This window comes from Scardinius erythrophthalmus, assembly GCF_964197995.2.
Source record: "Scardinius erythrophthalmus genome assembly, chromosome: 9".
NCBI lineage: Eukaryota > Metazoa > Chordata > Actinopteri > Cypriniformes > Leuciscidae > Scardinius > Scardinius erythrophthalmus.
Genome location: NC_138229.1, coordinates 30293905 through 30313566, shown reverse-complemented (window position 1 = coordinate 30313566; position 19662 = coordinate 30293905). Strand labels below are relative to the sequence as shown.

Genomic DNA, 19662 nt, shown 5'->3' with positions numbered 1-19662 from the left:
GCAGAAGCTATATGGCCTTAAGAATTTAACTAGAGACCTCTGGAAGGCAGTTGTTTTTGAAAATGCTTATTCGTAGCTTGTTGATTACTTGAGGTACAGCAACATTTTACGGGCAAAAAGGTCATTGTCTATCGTCTAGTGTAGCGAAGTATAAAGCACAGCTCAAACAGAAGTCGCTTTCAAACCAAGCAGCTTTCTGTTGGTCAATGCTGCAAAATTCGGAAAAAAAAAATCAACATGGGGAAATCTTTTGCCCTTATGCAGAATTAACAGTTACTCAGATTCCTAGTGAAACAACTTGATTTGCCTGTGAAAATGTGCCACACTATGGTAAATGCGACCACACTTACAAACTTGTGGAGTTCATGCAGATCGAGTGCTGCTGAAACCAAAAATGAATACATTATTCTGACATTAATTTGACTATATTTAAATGTATACAATTTTAAAACTTTTGAGCTTTCTGCGAGCAAATGCAAAACTTTTCGCGAGTGAACGCAAAATTGAATTCCACCAATCTCATATTTCCATCACCATGTCCGCAACTATTCACTTTCCTTCCTACAAAGAATATTGGCTAAATTCATTTATGCATGATTACCACTTGAATTTTTCTATGGTTTTAAGGGATAGTTCACCCAAAAATTCGAATTTGTGTTGTTCCAAACCTGTATGAGTTTCTTTCTCCTGTTGAACGCAAAAGAAGATCTTTTAAAGAATGCTGGTAACCAAACAGTTGACGGCAGCCATCGTATTTTTTCCTACTAATGGCTACCGTCAACTGTAGCATTCTTCAAAGTATCTTCTTTTGTATTCAACAGAAGAAAGAAACTCATACAGGTTTGGAACAACTTAAGGGTGAGCAAGTGATGACTAATTTTTCATGTGCAGGTGAACTGTCCCTTTAAGCAATTCAGTATTAGTCAAATACTGATGTATTTCAAATAGTTTCAAGCTCCTTCATAAAAAGGCTGTTTATGAAGAGGCTCATTAACGGCAAGTTCACCTACGTGCTTTAGACTCAAGTGAGGAAAACATTGCATTTGCCGGTTTCCAAAGAAAACAGCGCGTCTCACATTATATTCCAGATCAGCTGAGGACTAGTGTTCAGCACCATGGGGACTTTAATCCAATTCAGAGAGTCTGAATTCATTGCTTATTTTTCGTCCGCTGTCTCTGTCACGGTATTATGCGTGGTGGCAGGGCGCACAAAAGCTGGCCTTTCACATGAAAAAAAAAAATCATACAAGTCTTTGGAAATGAAGTTACCATTACAGGGACAGCAGATTCAATTAGGGACAAAGCCCTGAACAACAGTGACCTTCCACTGGCCGGTTTCTCCAACACTGTATTCCAGTTGGGCTGAATTCAATGGGAAATATCCTTAACATACTGTAAGTGATATCAGATGATCTGCAGCCCAGCAAAAGAACATTCTACAGTTCTTGCGCCAAAAAAACCCTTGCTGGATGCATGCATGAGATTTGGATTATTGCGAGTTCATTTTGGAATAAGCTGAGAAATTTTCCAGATATTAATATCAGAATGCAATGATTCTTAAATGATGTGGCCTGGACCCTTCAAATGTACACAGATTTTCCCAGCTAAGGCAATGAGTGCAAAATCCCGGCAATTCGTAAATGAGATTTCTCAACAATACCTGGAACATCTACTGCAAAAAAAAAAAATACAGGCCCACTTTGAACAAAATAAAAGGCTTTCAAAAAACGGATATGAAAGATTTTCATCAAATCTGATTTTCAAGGTGTGTGAGCGTCTCAGAGACGCCAACCCCAAAGAAATGCAATTTCCACACTTGCATATTTAAAAAGACACACTCGGCTGAAGAAAGAAAAGGATGGTGAGGCTTAAAATCTTTGTGGATCCGAAACAAATAGATGTCTTTATTGGTGATGCGCAGTGTGGCTGGGACAAATAAGCCGCCTGCTCTTCAGGTTCAGTGTTAGTGCCAAGGGGACAGCTGGAGGGCCGCCATGTTTGTGTTAAGGGAGAAATGGTGATACACAATGGCAAATTGGACTGAAGCCCCCCAGCTGAGCCATTGTGTCTCCCACTGAGCGAGAGATTCCTCAGAAAATGACCTGCGCTCGCAAACGCACACACACACGCTTGTGTGGAAAGAGGATCAGCGAGGTGTGCGTCTAATAAGTCGAACACAAAACCAGACGTGCATCGGCTTAGACATGTAGAATCCAACCCCGCCCGGTCTCAGCGCCGTAAGCGAAACCTGTGCTGAATTCGCAAATACTGCTTTTATTATTTCTGCCATAGAAAGATATGGGCTGCATCCGAAATCGCATACAATGTAAAAAATTATATTGATCAATAAGTTATAACAACGTATGTTTTTTACATTGCTTTAACTCATCAAAAAAAATGTATACAGTTTTCAACTTTTAAGTTATACAAGACTCAAATCATTTTTAGTCAGTTTATGTAATTTAAGTTGAAATGACTTGAACATCCAAGTTGATTGTACTTAAAATTTTGAGGCAGCAACTCTTTTTACTATATAGACAGCAAAAAACAGTATGTGACAAAAGAAGTATGTCCGAATTCACAGTACTCATAAAAGAGTAGGCAGAAAGACCCCGGATGACCTACTACTTCCGACGAGATTCTGAAGTGTGCATACGATTGACACTTTACTATCCCATGAGGCCACGGGACAGGATTTGTGAAGTGACATAACTGACACTGGTAGATCACATGATAATGACGACATGGCGAATGTAGTACACCCGGATTACATTCATACACACATTCACACTTTATAGAACGTGTGTTTTTAGCGGTCATGAAGTAACTACTTATTCAAAATAAGTACCTACTCAAGGGTATGTGATTTCGGATGCAGCCTATATTATAATAAGAGTAATATGCTAGTATGTGGTTCTGAAATCAGCCCTGGTTTCTATCGGGAATAAAAAATAAGGCTGAAATAATGCAAACAGAAGGCTTCAACGGAAGCCTACACCATCGATTACTAACCTCAGAGTTCACAACAGGTCTATCTTTAAAGGTGAACGTGATTTAAGTACAACATGTTTTCTTGGATCAACATCTTTGTTGATCCTGGAACAACATTCCAAACAACCATTTAGATTTAATGGACAAGTTTACAGTTTATGTGATGTGTAAGGGGTTAGGTGCTTCTACATCAGTGTTATTCACCATCATTTTCCTCTGATTTTAGGGATAAGCTATGGTAGGGATAGGTTTAGGGGACAGTAATGTTGTTCCAGGATCAACAAAATATGTTGATCCAGGAACATGTCTAACTTGCAAAATCATGGTGACCATCTTTAAATGTTAAAAATCGGTTTCCCTGTGGAGGAAATTAATGGAATTTTTACTTCTGGAACCCGATTGTTGTTATTGAGAAATATCATCAGGAATCATTGATACATTTGTTCGATTGATTTATTCGGGTGGAATTGGACGAATGGAGCCTTTGTTTTAAACAGCCTCTGGATGGCTGACAAAAGCAGATTATGTACATTTTTTAAGTTTACCCCCATCGGGCTGAGATGTAGCCGCTCGCTAACTGCTATCTTTGTTATTGCCGAGTAGCACACAGACTGGCTATTGTGTAAGGCAAAAGATAGGATTTGCATGCATGTTAGACAGGATTACACACTCCAGAGTCTGCGTTGGGAACCTGGACCTCACCAACCAACCGTCAGTGGGCGTCTACAATGTCCCCTTGTAGACATATATTGAAAGAAAGAGAAAAACAAACATGAAGCTAAAAAAACTACAAGTTTAAGTCTAAAACAGCACAGAAATTCATCGGTCATCATCCAATCCCACGACCTTGAATCGTCAGACTTGTTGATGGTGTTGTTACGGGCAGAACAGGACTAATCCATTAATCCATGGTGGGTGATATACATATCAACTGCATTATAATCCCCCACCGCAGGATCACAGAGCTGAACGTTCAACCACTTGCATAATCCATTTGATTTCATGTCTGCGGTTTGCACGTACAGGGTCTGTATATGTCCATTTAGAGGCGACAGGATTGCTTTGACCGAGTCTCCTGGTGGTAGGTGTGAATTTGTGAGAGTGCAGCTATTGCTTGCACACCTCACTGTGACCTGCAGCATGAAATATAAATGACTTTTTAATAATACATTGATACACAGCGGTGAAATATTTAATGCTGTGCTGCTATCTGTATGGGGCCGGGGTGATTAGTGAAGGTGTCAGCGCAGCCATTAACTAAAAGTAACAAGTGGATTTGTCATGTGAAGTATTCATTAAGATGAAGGCAGAGGGGGAATTATGCAAAGTTGGACTCTTGCAAATGCCCAGGATTGGTTTAAAAGGAAAATTCTGGGTTCAGTACGAGTTAAGATCAATCGACAGTATTTTTGATGTTGATTACCATCCTTTTCTTAAAAAAAAAGATAAATTAAATAAGAAGGAAGAAGATATTTTAGAAAAGAAGATGCTTTAAAGAACATAACTAGTTTACAGAAGCCATTGACTTCCATAGTAGAAAAAAAAAAAAAACAGCATGTAAGTCAACGGCTGGCGTCAACTGTCTGGTTACCAACATTCTTCAAAATATCTTCTTTTGCGTTCAACAGAAGAAAGAAACTCGTACAGGTTTGGTGAGTAAATGATGACAACATTTTTATTTTTGGGTGAACTATCTCTTTAAGATGTATTCGAATTTCATATAAAATTTCCGTCCATTTGAACTATACAGTTTTAACATAAACAAACAGATAAGCTTAATGTGATGCATAATGAACTGAATGTGTAGGCCTAAACAATAACCAGGCTTATATATTTATAATCAATAAATCAGATTTCTTTCAATCTCATGCATTTTAAATAGCGAATATTGCTTGTTCCATAGCTTGATGTTTAACCATACTTTCAAATAGGCCTACTTAAAATTAATGTAATTGTTTTTGCAATAAACAGATGTATGTTTCCAAACAATTTGAATAGATGCATTTTAAAATTAAATAGATGTAAATAGTTAATAAACTATGTTTTTTTTTGAGAACAGAAATACCTGTATCTTACCTGTTTCATTTATGTATGTGCGTTTATTAATTTGTGTGAAAACTGTATGATTCAAATGGATGTGAATTTTACATACACTAATTCTACATACATGTACTAAATATATAAATGTAATGGTCCAATTAATAAACATTAAAATACTCACTGTTTCAATAGTATAGCCAAGAGATGTAAACAAATGTGTGTTGACATGATTTTATTGTGGAAAAACCTTTTCTGTGAAATAATATTCATTTTGAAAACAAGATGCCATAAATTACTATCAAAAATATGACTTATGACAGTTTTACAGCACAATATTAACAGAAGAATGGAAGTCTCCCTTTTCTGCCTTTAAATTCCACACAAATTGGCTGCAGTCGCCCTATTGCCTCGCCGTAACCTTGATCCGTACTTCTTTTTAAAATGAAACAAGAGATGAGTCAATATTATATTTTTTTTGTGGTAAATCAAGGCATATTCTGTTAAAAAATGCTTTGCACCTTCATTGCAATATCATTGATGTCTTTTGAATATAGTGTAAAATGTGCGCTTGGCAACATTTCATCACAAGGATGGTCTGTTGGTCAGTCTAAAGGCTCTTTAATATCATCCCACTGGATTTATTTTCGTGCTAACATTCGATGAAGGGAACCGTCTTACTGGATGACTGGCTCATATTGTCATAATGACTTATCTAGGGTGGATGAAGTCCTGGGCACAAGCCCCGGCAACATGGCTGCTTGGCTCGAGATATGGCAGCGGGGATTATTAAAACTAATAGATTACCTGCCAAACAGAATGAAGACAAATGGAGGAGGCTGCATCACTTCAAGGTTGATTTTTTTGGTAGCGTTTTTCAACTGACGGTGCATAGCTTTGCCCTACTGTTATCGGTGAGCTATAATGAAAGGTATTTTTCTCACATGTGAGCACAGGTAATGTGGTTTAGGATCTCATGAAGGAGATTTTGATTTTTCAAGCCATCCTCTGAGTGTTTGTGCGGGTTCTGTGCCCTTCAAAAAGACGCCATAACACAATTAGTCATCGATCTCTTGTTGACCTCCCATGAAGTCCTTATCAATTTGTAATAACTTCCATGTGCACTTCTAATGCAATCAAGAGGCTCACTGTGAAAAGCAAAAGCACAACGTCCATCTGACTTCCCACGGAAACCAATCATGGCTAATCTGTAAGAAAAACAATGTTGATGACAATTTAGACAAAAAAATCTCGGTTTTCGCTCCAGCTGACTCATCCATCAGAAGGGACAAGAGAGCGCACATAAGGACGTACATTATATTCCTCGTGCAAACACATTTATTAGTGGTGTTTGTTAAGGAGGGAAATCACTATTATTTTACAGTGACATGTATAACTTCTGGAAGCTGGACATGTAAATTGAGGATGCTTTCAAAATACCCTAGAACAGCAAAGACAGCTCTCTATTTTAAATGATCAGTAAAAATCATCTTTCAAATATAAGTATGAAGTTTAAGGCCTTGGAGGTGTAAGGTGTGAAAAAGAAGTGCCCTTCATTGTATTGAATGCGCACTTGTAGTATACCTCAAATCATAAAAGTATGTATTTTATAAAATTGTACTTGCAGATAATATAATATTTAATAAGGTATTACTTGATGTCCTGTTTAAAGCACCCAGGAAGTGACTTTATACTACAAGGTCACAGGAAGAAAAATATATATCATTCCATTTTATATATAAAGGTAGTTTGTGACGTCAGAAACACAGTGATTTCAAACCGTGTTTTTGAGACTGTGTTTGAGGCTGTCTTTGGTTCACTGCAGTTTTAAGGAGAAAATACTCAGCAATGGTGTTGACTTATGAATTTACATATGGTTTGTCTTAAAGCACCACATATAAACAATATTAAAACCTTGATTTTCACTACAGGGGGACTTTAAACTTTCATATAAAATGGAAGTGGACATTTTCTTAAGGTAAGCACCTCATTTTATTGGACATGATTTAGCAGAATTTGTCAGAGTTTCAAGTGAAAAACTTCTTACAATGGAAAGTGCCACCTCATGAATCTCTGTGTAATACTGTGTAATCAATGCAGGGAAAACTCTGAACACTACACTTTAACATAACATTGATGACAAAGAACAAAGAGAACTGAGGGACAGCGCAGGGATGATAATCAACAGAACAAGAAACAGGTGCGAAAATCAATGAGAAGCCGTGGTAACAAACAAAGAACGAGATCTAGGGAAAATGAAAACAAACAGAACATGACTGTGAAACACTGGTGTTAATTTCATGCTGGTTCTCAAGCTAGCCAAATCTGGTCAAAGCTAAAACTGCTATAATGTTTGTCTGTTGTTGTTTTTTCTCACTTTTTCATGCACAACTAGCATGATTAGCATTCATATTTTTGTGCTTTTGAGACGCAAAAACGAAGGTTGCGTCCAACAGTGTAAGAGCGAACAATAAATTATTTTGATATGAGAGGGGAGGCTAGTCTTGGATTGGAAGGGGGTTTATGAGTGTTTGCCATTGCATTTATGTACCGTAGCGCAGCGCTAGCACACGGCTAATTGCTCCACCACCCGCTGCATAAATGTGATTTCATTTCTGATAATTGCTCCAAATGTGCCTCATAAACCAATCATAAACTAATTACTTAATATAATTTACCTTAAACCTGATTTTCCTCCTCCTCCACAAACAGGTTTGCACTCAATGCTATATAACATTCACAATATATTATGAATGTTTCTTTTCTCTTGTCTTTTAGGTTTTGACAGCAACTCTTCTCTCCAGTCTCCAATTCTGTTGTAGCTCTGGCCTGAACTCTTTAGGGTTACCCTCCGCGTTACGCTAAACACGTTTGGCCGACATGTTTAATCCCGAGCCGCTTATGACGTCTGACACATATTTTGTCAAATAGGATTTGAGAAATGTTATTCTCTGAAGTTGCCATGGCCACAACCTGCTGGATCCGAATGACATTTTCAACTGAAGAGGGAGAAGCTGTGCTGAGATGGGCACGTAAGCCTCTTGAACGCAAATGCCAACCCACTGGGCAACCCATTATTCTGATGCCGAACATCCCGCAGGATAAAAGCTGGCATTAATTTACTAAAAAACAGCGCTTGTTTTTCCTCTGTCATTTATGTCATTATGTTCTGATGTCCTAGGAATGTGTCTCATTAACATAAAAATATGATGCTTTCTAGATGGCGTGACCGGTATTGTGAAGGACAGTCGCTAATAAACAATTTACAAACGGTAAAGCTATCAGGAGATTCATTTTCCCAACAGAGCTGGGCGGCTATCAGAATGATGTCTGACAGATTGATGACAGTGTCACAATTGCTCTGTGTCTTCCTGCTTATCACTGCTACAGATGTGAACGCGTATGAGGGATTGGGATTATAATCTTCTTTCCCACAGAGCTGCTTCAGGATTATGAGATCATCTGGATTGAGGGGTGAACGGTTAAATGCTAATTCTCTGATGCTCTGCAATACATTGATTGGAATGGACTGTCTTCTCATCTTGCCGGGTCTGGTATATGGCACATGTTATTGCAGAAAAATGCACTATTACAGGAGTAGTAAACCCAAAAATGAAAATTCTGTCATCATTCACTCAACTTCGTGTCATTCCAAACCTGCATGCAAAAAAAATATCTATTTGAAGAATGTTGGTAACCAAACCATTTTGGTTCCCATTGACTTATATTGACAAGAATCGAAACAGTTTGGTTACCAACATTCTTCAAAAATAGATATTTTTTGTGTGTTTCGCAGACGAAAGAAATGCGTACAGGTTTGGAACGGCATGAGGGTGATTGAATGATGACAGAATTTTCATTTGGGGGAAAACTATCCTTTTAAATTTACACTTTAAATAATAAGAACACCCTCAGCATTGACTTGTTTACTAGATTAATGCCTCTGTATTACAACACAAAGTACAATGATAGCTATAATAAATAATGTCCATTAAGGGAGACTTTTTTTCACCCCGCTAAATTACAGATGAAATACATTTCTGAACTCTGTAAAAAAAAGTCCGTCATAGCCACAATCCAAAATCGTAATGAAATATTTACAGTACATAAATAAAATATCAGCGATAATGTATATTTATAATATGTATAGAAAAACAGGATACATAAGGACACCACAGCAAAAGCAGGACTATTGAATGACAGAATAGCACAATAATGCTGTGTTAGATTCATTCATTGGAAGCTTCAGTACTTGATTAACACAGATTTTAATGAGTTTACAGTAATAATATTTCAAAACAATGTAGCAGATCATATGCACCAGAGGACACATAAATATTCCATTTCCCTCTTAAGATGAGTAAATATCCTAAGAAATGACCAATGATCTGTGCAGAATAACTACATAAATCATTTGTTTTTGAGAAACTTTTGTTTTGTTTTTTTTCCCTTTATCATCCTGCTCTCTCTCTCACACACACACACACACACACACACACACACACACACACACACACACACACACACACACACACACACACACACACACACACATTATCATGCATCGAGAGTCTTGCAGTACTGTCTGTCCAATGTCTATCTCTTTAAGGGACAACAGCGCCATCATGTGTTCATTCACTTCAAATGTCCATACTCCTCCACATCAGCAAATCAGGAGATCCTCAAATCATACAAGACATGTACATTAAAAGAGTCAGTAACTAAATACACTATGCAAAATGAAACAGAATGGATGAGGACTAAATTATATAAAATACAGAATATAAAAATCTGCAGCATAAAACCAAATTGTGTGTGTGCGCGCGTGTGTGTGTGTGTGTGTGTGTGTGTGTGTGTGTGTGTGTGTGTGTGTGTGTGTGTGTGTGTGTGTGTGTGTGTGTGTGTGTGTGTGTGTCCGTGTGTGTGCCCTTCTTGCTGTTCTCGGTCTGCTAGCCCTGGCAGGGCCTCTTATCTCCCACTGTTTCAGCATCTGCTCTGTACAGGCCCACACGAGCGCTAAACTTTGGCAGACAGACCACAGAGAGAGGGGCTCTTGCTCTGTGCTGAAATATGAAAATCACACAGATAGATTCATTTACCAATGACAGCTTTTTGTCATACAGCAGAGAGTGTGATTTTGTGTTATAACGTTGCTTGTCGCAAGCGGATTATAGCATGTTTGTTATTCAGTGGCCCACTTTTGTACTTTTCGTTTTCAGTTCTGAGATGTGTCTATATTGCAGTTTAGAGCTGCATGGCTGGAGTCTGTATCAGTTTAACTCAGTTAGTGCAGACAAAATCAAAGTTATGAGTGGAATTTCAGCCTGACACAATATGTCATCCAGATTGTACAGAGTGAAAAAGCAAATGAACACTGAGTTTTTTTCTCTTTAAAAATAAAATGTGTAATGTCAATATTTGTGTATTGTCATGAAATGTGAAACGTCAATTTACATACACACACACATATATATACAGTATATATGTATGTATGTATGTATGTATATATATTTGTGTGTGTGTGTGTGTGTGTGTGTGTATATATATATGTATATACATATATATATATATATATATATATATATATATATGTATATATATATACATATACGTGTATATATATACTGTATATTATCTGTGTTTTTTTTCAACCAATTATTTTTTCAATTTCATTTTGTCATGTTGCTGAAACTAAAATTACACACTTCCCCAGTGAACACGGTAAGTCCACCGTCTCACCTGTATCCCGTAAAGCGAAAGGTGGTGTCTATCCTCCGTTCTCTGAGTCCTGAGCATTCTCCACCCTGGGCGGCTCCACCAGCTTCTCGTAGGACAACGCCATCATGATCTGACCAGGATAAGACACCGAACGTTAGACTCACTGTTAAAGGTCTAACAAAATTGGAGCCGAAACAAAAGGTGCAATATTTGTCCCTCATTAACATTTGAATAAACCATGACTTCACATTGAAGATCAGACACCAACTTTTGTTTGTTGAAAGACACCAGACATTGTTATGTGTTATAATAGACATTTTTCACATAATTCATCTTTTTTTAATATTTCCTTAATATATGAACAGGGAATATCTTGATTTTATGAATTATGTTCTTCTTTAGTTTACATATTTTTTTTAAAAACAACAGATTGTGTTTACCCTCATAACCTCATTAAAAAAGGAAAAATGATATTAACTGGGCTTATCCTTGTCATGAGTTTATTTGCAGATTTTAAACAATGCACTATTAAAAATCTGCAAATAAACTCATGACAAGGATAAGTCAAATTAATATCATTTTTCCTTTTTAATCACTTTTTCTTATATTTGTTTAGCTTTGTCAGAAGGGGACAATCCTAGATTTCCAACCCTGTTACCATGATTTTTATTATAGTAAACAATACTAATTAAAAATGGGCATTAATGGAAGTTTCAACATTAAATTAAATAAAGTGTTAGCACAAGATGAATAAATAACTGTCAATCATGTTACTTTTCTGAACATACCAACATATATTATTATTTATTAATGTAACTTGAGATTGCGAAATACAGTTTCACTTTAAGGCATTCTCTATCTAATGAAATGTTCCAAATCACCTCTCTGAAAGGAAAAGGCCAACATGAACCTACAATCTCCATTCAATAGAGATTTATTTTTTATTTATTTTTTTCAGTTGACTGGATCTGTAATAGACACTGTTTGCACAAAGCAATAAATGTAAACTTAATTGAGCTGGTAAATGATGTGTGTTATGACATACTGAGAGAAATATCTGATAATGTTACAGAATCAGTCATAATGAGTCTGTGTACGCACCATGATGAGGGTCAGTAGAAGCATCATCATACCCAGCATCACATAGAGATTTCCTATTAGACCCCCTGCCCACAGGGGACCGAGGATGGTGGCAAGACCCCCGACTGAACGTCGCACACCCTGACTAAAGCCTGCACACACACACACACACACACACACACACAACACACAGTCATTAACAGTGACAAAATGTGACACCTACAAACATGAGTGTTGCATGTTTACTCAAGATCTCATTTATCTTTTTCTTATGTCTCTTATTGTATTCTCTTTGTTTCTCACCTTGTGTTTTCTCAGCTGTAACCTTAGAAAAGAGGGACACCTGAGACACGGCAACGAAAGGAAGTCCCAGTAACTGCAGGAACACTCCGATGATAAACTCAATCAACTCGAACACAAACCCACCTGATCAAAAGACATATTCATCGAGAATGAAAGAGAGAATATCGAAGACCGAAATAGACAGACAGATGGATGGATGGATGGATGGATGGATGGATGGATGGATGGACTGACAAATGATAGACAGGATAGATAGACAGAGGAAGACAGACACACAGGTAAATAGATAGAGAGAAAACAAACTGTTATGGATGGATGGATGGATGGATGGATGGATGGATGGATGGATGGATGGATGGATGGATGGATGGATGGATAGACTGACAAATGATAGACAGGATAGATAGATAGAGGAAAACAGACACACAGGTAAATAGAGAGAAAACAAACTGTTATGGATGGATGGACGGACGGACGGACGGACGGACGGACGGACGGACCGACCGACCGACCGACCGACCGACCGACCGACCGACCGACCGACCGACAGACAGACAGACAGACAGACAGACAGACAGACAGACAGACAGACAGACAGACAGACAGACAGACAGACAGACAGATAGATAGATAGATAGATAGATAGATAGATAGATAGATAGATAGATAGATAGATAGATAGATAGATTCAAAACAGTTCGAAACTAATAATGCATATCATCGAGCTGGCACCAAACTGAGCTGGCATATTGTGTCTGTCCATGCCCAGGTGCATGCCAGTTTCTCTGGATGTCTGCCAGGCACACACACACACACACACACCCTGTGGATTGGCCAGGAAGATGAGGCACCAGACACAAGCCCCGCTGCAGATGAGCAGCCCCACAGCCAGCACCACCCGGTCCTCCAGCACACGGCTCAGCCAGCGCACCAGGAAGAAACCCGCAATTACCTCCAGCCCACACAGGCTGTACATCACACTGTTCCCCAGCTCACCCAAGCCAAAGTACTTCTGCGTCAGGGGGGTCACCATGGTCTGGGGACGAGAGCAGGACATCAACCACTCACAACACCCTAGCAACCACATAGCAACACGCTTAGGGGGGCTGTTCACCCAAAAATGAAAATTAGCCCATGATTTACTCACCATCAAGTCATCCTAGGTGTATATAACATTCTTCTTTCAGACGAATACAATCAGAATTATGTTGAAAAAAAATGTCCTAGCTCTGCCAAGTTTATAATGGTTTGTGTAAGAAAAAATATTCATATTTAACATGTTACAAAGTTAAATTCTAACTTCCGGCCAAACGAACATACGCAGTCTACTTGCGTCTAAAGCGCTACTTATGCAACTTGTGATGTCAGAAGTATCGCGGTGCGTCATGGCGTAGCGTAAATATCAGCAGTACGTCACATAACTCGCGTTAGTTGCGCTTTACACTTAAATGGAATCCATTTGTTCGTTTGGCCGGAAGCTAGTTATTTTACTTTATAAAGTTTTAAATATGGATATTTTTCTTACACAAATGCTGTTGTTTTTTTCGCTTCAGAAGGGCTTTATTAACCCCCGGAGCCGTGTGGAGTATTTTTAGGATGGATAGATGAACTTTTATAGCTTAGAAATCTAGACGCACCCTAGCGGCAGCAAAATTTATTTTGCAGCCAGGGTGGTCTAGCAACTCTTCGTTGACTTTCGAGCTGGAAAAACCAAACTCAGGTCAGGCCAATCACATCGTGTATAGAGTAGGAGGGGCGGGCTTAACATAATGACGGCAGAGTTGTGACGGTTCCCTGCTACTTGAAAACAAAGAATGACGGCTGCTGCTGGCGAACAGCGGTCTTTCGAATCGGCCGACCGGATACTGCAAAAGTTTAATATACCAACTAGCCTTCTTCATTGCTCTGGTTGGTTGTAGCGCTATCCTATTGCACTTTTATGGACTTTTCTTCAAAACAGAAACAGCCATTCACTGCCGTTATAAAGCTTGGAAAAGCCAGGATATTTTTTAATATAATTCAGATTGTATTTGTCTGAAAGAAGAATGTCATATACACCTAGGATGACTTGAGGGTGATTAAATCATGGGCTAATTTTAATTTTTGGGTGAACTATTCATTTAAAGCAACTCAGAACTAATAGCAAGTCTTGCATGTTCTTCAGGCAATGTTAAGTAAATGTAAAAATTATAATGCATCCAGCACGTGCTTTTTCATAGAGAAATTTGATTTAATGTGAAAAAACAAACCTAGGCATGATATATCTGAGGGGGGGGAATCTAATGAAAAGGAACATCCTAAACTCTATTTATTAGTTTGTCATGTATCTAGGTCAGGCAACCGGGAATGTAAATCTGTGTCAATTTCAAATACCTGATTATATTAAATCAAAGATTAGATTAGATTGCATTAAATTAGATTTAGTTGGTCCTACACTGTGAGCCTTAATCAATCATAATTGGGCTGACATTATTTAGTGGCTCAGATGAATTTAGGACAGTGTGGGGGGTCTGGTGACTGGTTTTCAGAAGCACAGTGCCCATTTAAAACACATTTTGATTGCAACTTCCAAAATAGCACCATAATAATGTGTTAAATGATACAGTAGGGCCTATGTTTTTATGAAGTTATAAGCTTCACATTTCAGCTTTTAAAAACTCCCCATTCAAATATTGACCCCATTCAGTTACACTGCGAGAGCCTAATTTTTTGTTTTCTTTTTTAGCACAAGCAAGTTTTAACATTTTATGTTGATAGCATTTTGATAACTTTTTTACCACGTTGCTGTTACCATATTTTACCACATTGCTGTTACCATATTTTACCACATTGCTGTTACCATATTTTACCACATTGCTAACATGTTTTAGCATGTTGCAAATTTTAACACAGTGATAGGATTGTTTTACCATTGCTAGCACATTTCTAGCATATCTAAAAAAAAATTACATTTAGCGAGAACTGTATTCTAGTATGATGTTTGCATGCTGCTAACACGTTTTAGTATGTTGCTTGCTAGTTTTAACCATAGATACATAGATCCCTTATTAGCAGCCGTTGAATGTGGCGTCTACCTACATATCTATGGTTTTAACATTTTGTTCATGTGTTGCTAGCATTTTCCCAACACACTTTAGCACATTGCTAGCATGTTTTGACACCTTGCAAGCATGTTTTAGCATGCTTACATGTTTTAGCATGTTGCTAGCACATCGCTAACACATTTTAAGATGTTGTTAGTATGTTGCTAGTATGTTTTAGCATGTACATTGCTAACACGTCCTAGGTATAGGCCTTGCTAATGCTTCCGTAGTCTAAAGGCTCTGGTCTGAGTTTGCTGGTCATAAATTGGAAGCTTTATGCTGTTAATTTTAAAAATGTTGGTCTTAAGAAAAAAAAGCTGCTTAAATACCAGATCAGTAGGTTGGCTTTGATAAGCCAACATAATTACTGAAGGCTGGCACACACTACTTTTGCCTTGATTTACTTACAGTCTGGACGAGTTGAGGCTAGTTCTCAAGAGCCAGCCAGTTTGCAGATTTGAGTTGGCGGAATTTAAGAAAATTATAGTGTATTATGGGCACAGACTCAGATTTTTTTATATTCCGACTATGAATCTGTCCACTATTTTGAGAATGTTAAACATGTTTGATATTTTGACCCGATTTTATACACATATTGATTCCATTTGTCCACTGTCTCCTAACCAAGTCATGAGTTTGTCATGTTCGGACCGACTTGAAAGTCTGGTAGTGTGTGATCCTCAGTCGTGTGTGATGTTTTTCCTCTGTAACCATTTCCATTGTAACCACGTCGGCAAGTATATGAAGCCTATAGTGTTTTAAAATCGGTTCAGATTTGAAAAAGTTGTGTAGTGTATTTTAGTGTACAAGTGGACCAGGACCTACGCTGGTGCCAACCCTGAAAATGATGACTTTTACCTCGAGTGCTGTCTGATTGAAGAGAGTGATGAACTGAGCAGTGAGGAGAACCACCACCTCCTCCCTCAGAAACTCTACACAGAGAGAGAGAGAGAGAGAGAGAGTTATAGATCTCAGGCTGCCAAGACAAGATTGAATAAAATGGAGATATCTACCACGCACACACACGCACTGCAATCATAGTGCAAAGACAGAATGAAGAGATCGATAAGCCGTTTTCAGACCGCTACTCTCAGATTAGCACCTCAGATGCAACAAAGAAGGAATCAATGCCACACCAACTTAAACTGCACTGCTAAAAAAGCACTTTAATTTGACATTAAACTCTGGGCTTTACCTCGATTGGCACTGAAGTTTTCAAAGGGGTCAGAGGAATCTGGAGGTGGCGAATCAGGAGGAGATGGTGGGACTTCGGATGAGAGCTGGGTCTCGGTCTGTTCTGGATTGACCGGGCCATTCGAGTCCACTGCTGAAGCCCAATCTTCATCTTCCAGACTCATGAGGGGCTCATCTTCTTCACCTCTGACCTCTCTGAGGGGCGTGTGCTGCTCAGGGAAGGAGTCCAGTGGTGGGATGTCCCAGTAAAGGAACATCACTGCAAACTGCATAAGCAGCCACATCCCACACATGAAGAGCTGGGTCGAAAGAGCACAAGGCAGCTTGAACTAAAGAAGTCAACTTATTGAAAATAACTTAAAAATGGCAAATAAAAATGTTGAAGTAAGATAGTTAACTAACGTTAACTAATGAAATCGTATTGTGAAGTGTTGCCGCGTATAAATGAGAATGAGATTTTTAGCATCACCACAGTAATACAAATGTAGGAGGAAACTTGTCATGAAAATAATGTCAAAAAGAAAAAAATATTAATCATGCTTAAAAAGTGCTTCATTTTCTTTACTCCAAGTGAAGTGAAACATCCGCCGGACATGCTCTTATTTTATGAGATCCTCTGACAGGATGTGTGTTTCCCAGCCTTGTTCCTATTGAGCCCCCTAGCACTACACTTTCTCTCTCTTTTGATCTGATGCAACCATTTCAGGCCTTGGATCTTCTACTGATGACCTGAAGAGTGGAATCATGTGTGTTTCATTAAGAAGACATCTGAAATGTGCAGGGTTACTACATTCACATTACATTGTGTGTGTGTGTGTGTGTGTGTGTGTGTGTGTGTGTGTGTGTGTGTGTGTGTGTGTGTGTGTGTGTGTGTGTGTGTGTGTGTGTGTGTGTGTGTGTGTGTGTGTGTGTGTGTGTTAGAATGTAAATTTATTGGAAATGAGCCAAAACATACTTACCCCAGGTGAGGTGTACTTATTTACAATGAATGGACCCAATTTGAAATCACACAACCTTAGAAAGATATTGAATGCAGGACCTGAAAGTAAAAATGCATTGTGTATATATATTATAGCCACTTATTGCATGGTGGAACACTGACTCACCAATCAGAAGTCCAGCCTGACGACATGCCATGACAGCAGCAAAGACTCTAGCTCGCTCATCGGGGAGGGTAGTGCGTGTCAGGAACCCAAAAATGGAGGAACCAGCTCCTGCTCCAATACCTGATGGAAGGATGCAGTGTAATCCAGGACTCCATTATGGGAAAAAACATTAGGCAGCGGATTTACACTAAGTGCAAATGGCAATAAATGTTATTAAGACTAAGTGTAAATAGCAATTATTTACACTAAATGAAAATAGCGATATATATTCTATTTACCCTAGCCTATTTAAAAGTAGCAGTTCTTTGCAATAAGTGCAAATAGTTGTTAGAAGATATTTATACTTATAAATAGTGGCAGATACTTGCACCTCAGTACATTAACAGGATGCAATAGTGTAAATTACTGTATTTGTTAAAATTATTAAATGGATGCCGCCTTATTGGGAAGATAATAAATACTTCATTATTAAACACTCGTTATGCATTTTATTTCCACTTTTCAAATATTTTCTTCATTTTTATTGAAAATAAATGCCTTTCCGATCTGATATGTGTCAAATGTGTCAAAAGCGACTTCTCCGTGCCATACCTCACTGTAGACACTAATCTTGTGTGGCCCAACCAGACATTGGTGGGCAGGGTTAGTGTAAATAGCCTTTGCCAACAGGACAGGGCATTTTACACTTGCAAATAGATACTCTGAAAAAGTTACTCTAAATACTGTGTGCTGTAACTAAAGTCCGTTTATAAGCATCACGTCATTTAGTACACGGCACAATCAGATTGGCTTGGTCAGCATTTAAATAGACCCTCTACCTCCCCCAGCTCCACCTGCCTATATATATATATAATAAACTTGTATAAAAAACTCCAGTCAGGATTATTCAATTATGCATTGCAGAAATTACAATCTAATGAGAGTCATCAATCAAAAAGAACAGTCTCTCTGTTAGTATCTGTTGGATGTCTTAAAATCTCATTATTGTTGATGGTTTACACCACAGGAGAACAGAATCTCACAAACAGCGTTTAGTGTGACTGATAGAACAGTGCAGCTTCGAACTATCCTCACCTGCGACAAGACGGCTGGACAGCAGGAGCCATTTTGAATATCCCATGAAATACATGAAGTTTCCTGTAAGACAAATGTGTTGCAATGAGCAAGTCAAACAACATCATGAGGAGATCATAACTGCACAAGAACAAGGGTTATTTGATGTATTTTAAAACCATCTCCATTCTTAGGTATACTGACCCACAATTTCAAACACATTGGAGAAGAGAATGATGGTCTTTGTAGTTCTGGTCTTGTCTGACCAGTGACCAAACACTGGACCTGAAACCAGCCCACTGAAGCTGAACGCGGATAGACCCAAGCCAAGAAAATAAGGTGGTGCCTCTAATATCTGCAGATATCGCCATATAGTGGGCAGAATGACAGCTGAAAGAGAGAGAGAAGACAGTTTATGCCGTTGATGTGCAAAAGACAATCAATACATTCACCAATTACACATTAATAGTTTAATGCTTTCTTGCACTATTGATTCAAACAAGTTATTTGCTGCAGAAAGGAAAGGAAAGGAAAGGAAAGGAAAGGAAAGGAAAGGAAAGGAAAGGAAAGGAAAGGAAAGGAAAGGAAAGGAAAGGAAAGGAAAGGAAAGGAAAGGAAAGGAAAGGAAAGGAAAGGAAAGGAAAGGAAAATAATTCTTGGCCACTTACCATATTCTACACCACTCAAAAGAAATATCAATCCAATAGTGAGAAAAGAGAGTTTTCTTTTTTGTCTGTAATCCATTATAGTGTTTCTGTAGGTTATTTTCACAGCACTTGATCATTCCTCTTCCTCATGGTCCAATTGTTGTAATGAGAAGGATGGTGTTCTCCATTACTGACTCTGTTATGTAACCGCTCGTCTTACTGAAGGCTATTTCTCTTTTTTTTGTAGATCATAGCAAATGTATCAATCAGCAAAAGACAAAGTATAAACCATGAGTTGCTGGCGAGTTTAGGAAGAGCTAGGGATTTTTTTTTAATGATTTTAGCAAACACGCTGTTTGATGTTCAGAGGATCCTTTCCTTGAATATGATCATCAGGTCCCCGTCACGAGGTAACGATAAATGCCCTATAATTTCTTCATTGATGCAGCA

The 19662-nt window shown here is 38.3% G+C and overlaps 1 protein-coding gene across 1 annotated transcript; it reads right to left on the bottom strand.

Moving 5' to 3' along the window:
- Positions 1-9967: 9967 nt before the first annotated feature.
- On the bottom strand, positions 9968-19358 carry mfsd8l2 (major facilitator superfamily domain containing 8-like 2). Its single transcript, XM_081374189.1, has 12 exons — positions 19234-19358; positions 18770-18955; positions 18587-18649; positions 17513-17632; positions 17366-17445; positions 16408-16705; positions 16071-16144; positions 12952-13165; positions 12130-12252; positions 11848-11978; positions 10768-10876; positions 9968-10091 (listed from the first exon to the last, which is right to left on the bottom strand). The coding sequence occupies exons 1-11, from the start codon at positions 19307-19309 to the stop codon at positions 10796-10798; spliced, it is 1446 nt and encodes a 481-aa protein (XP_081230315.1). The 5' UTR covers positions 19310-19358; the 3' UTR covers positions 9968-10091; positions 10768-10795.
- Between the last annotated feature and the right edge of the window lie 304 nt (positions 19359-19662).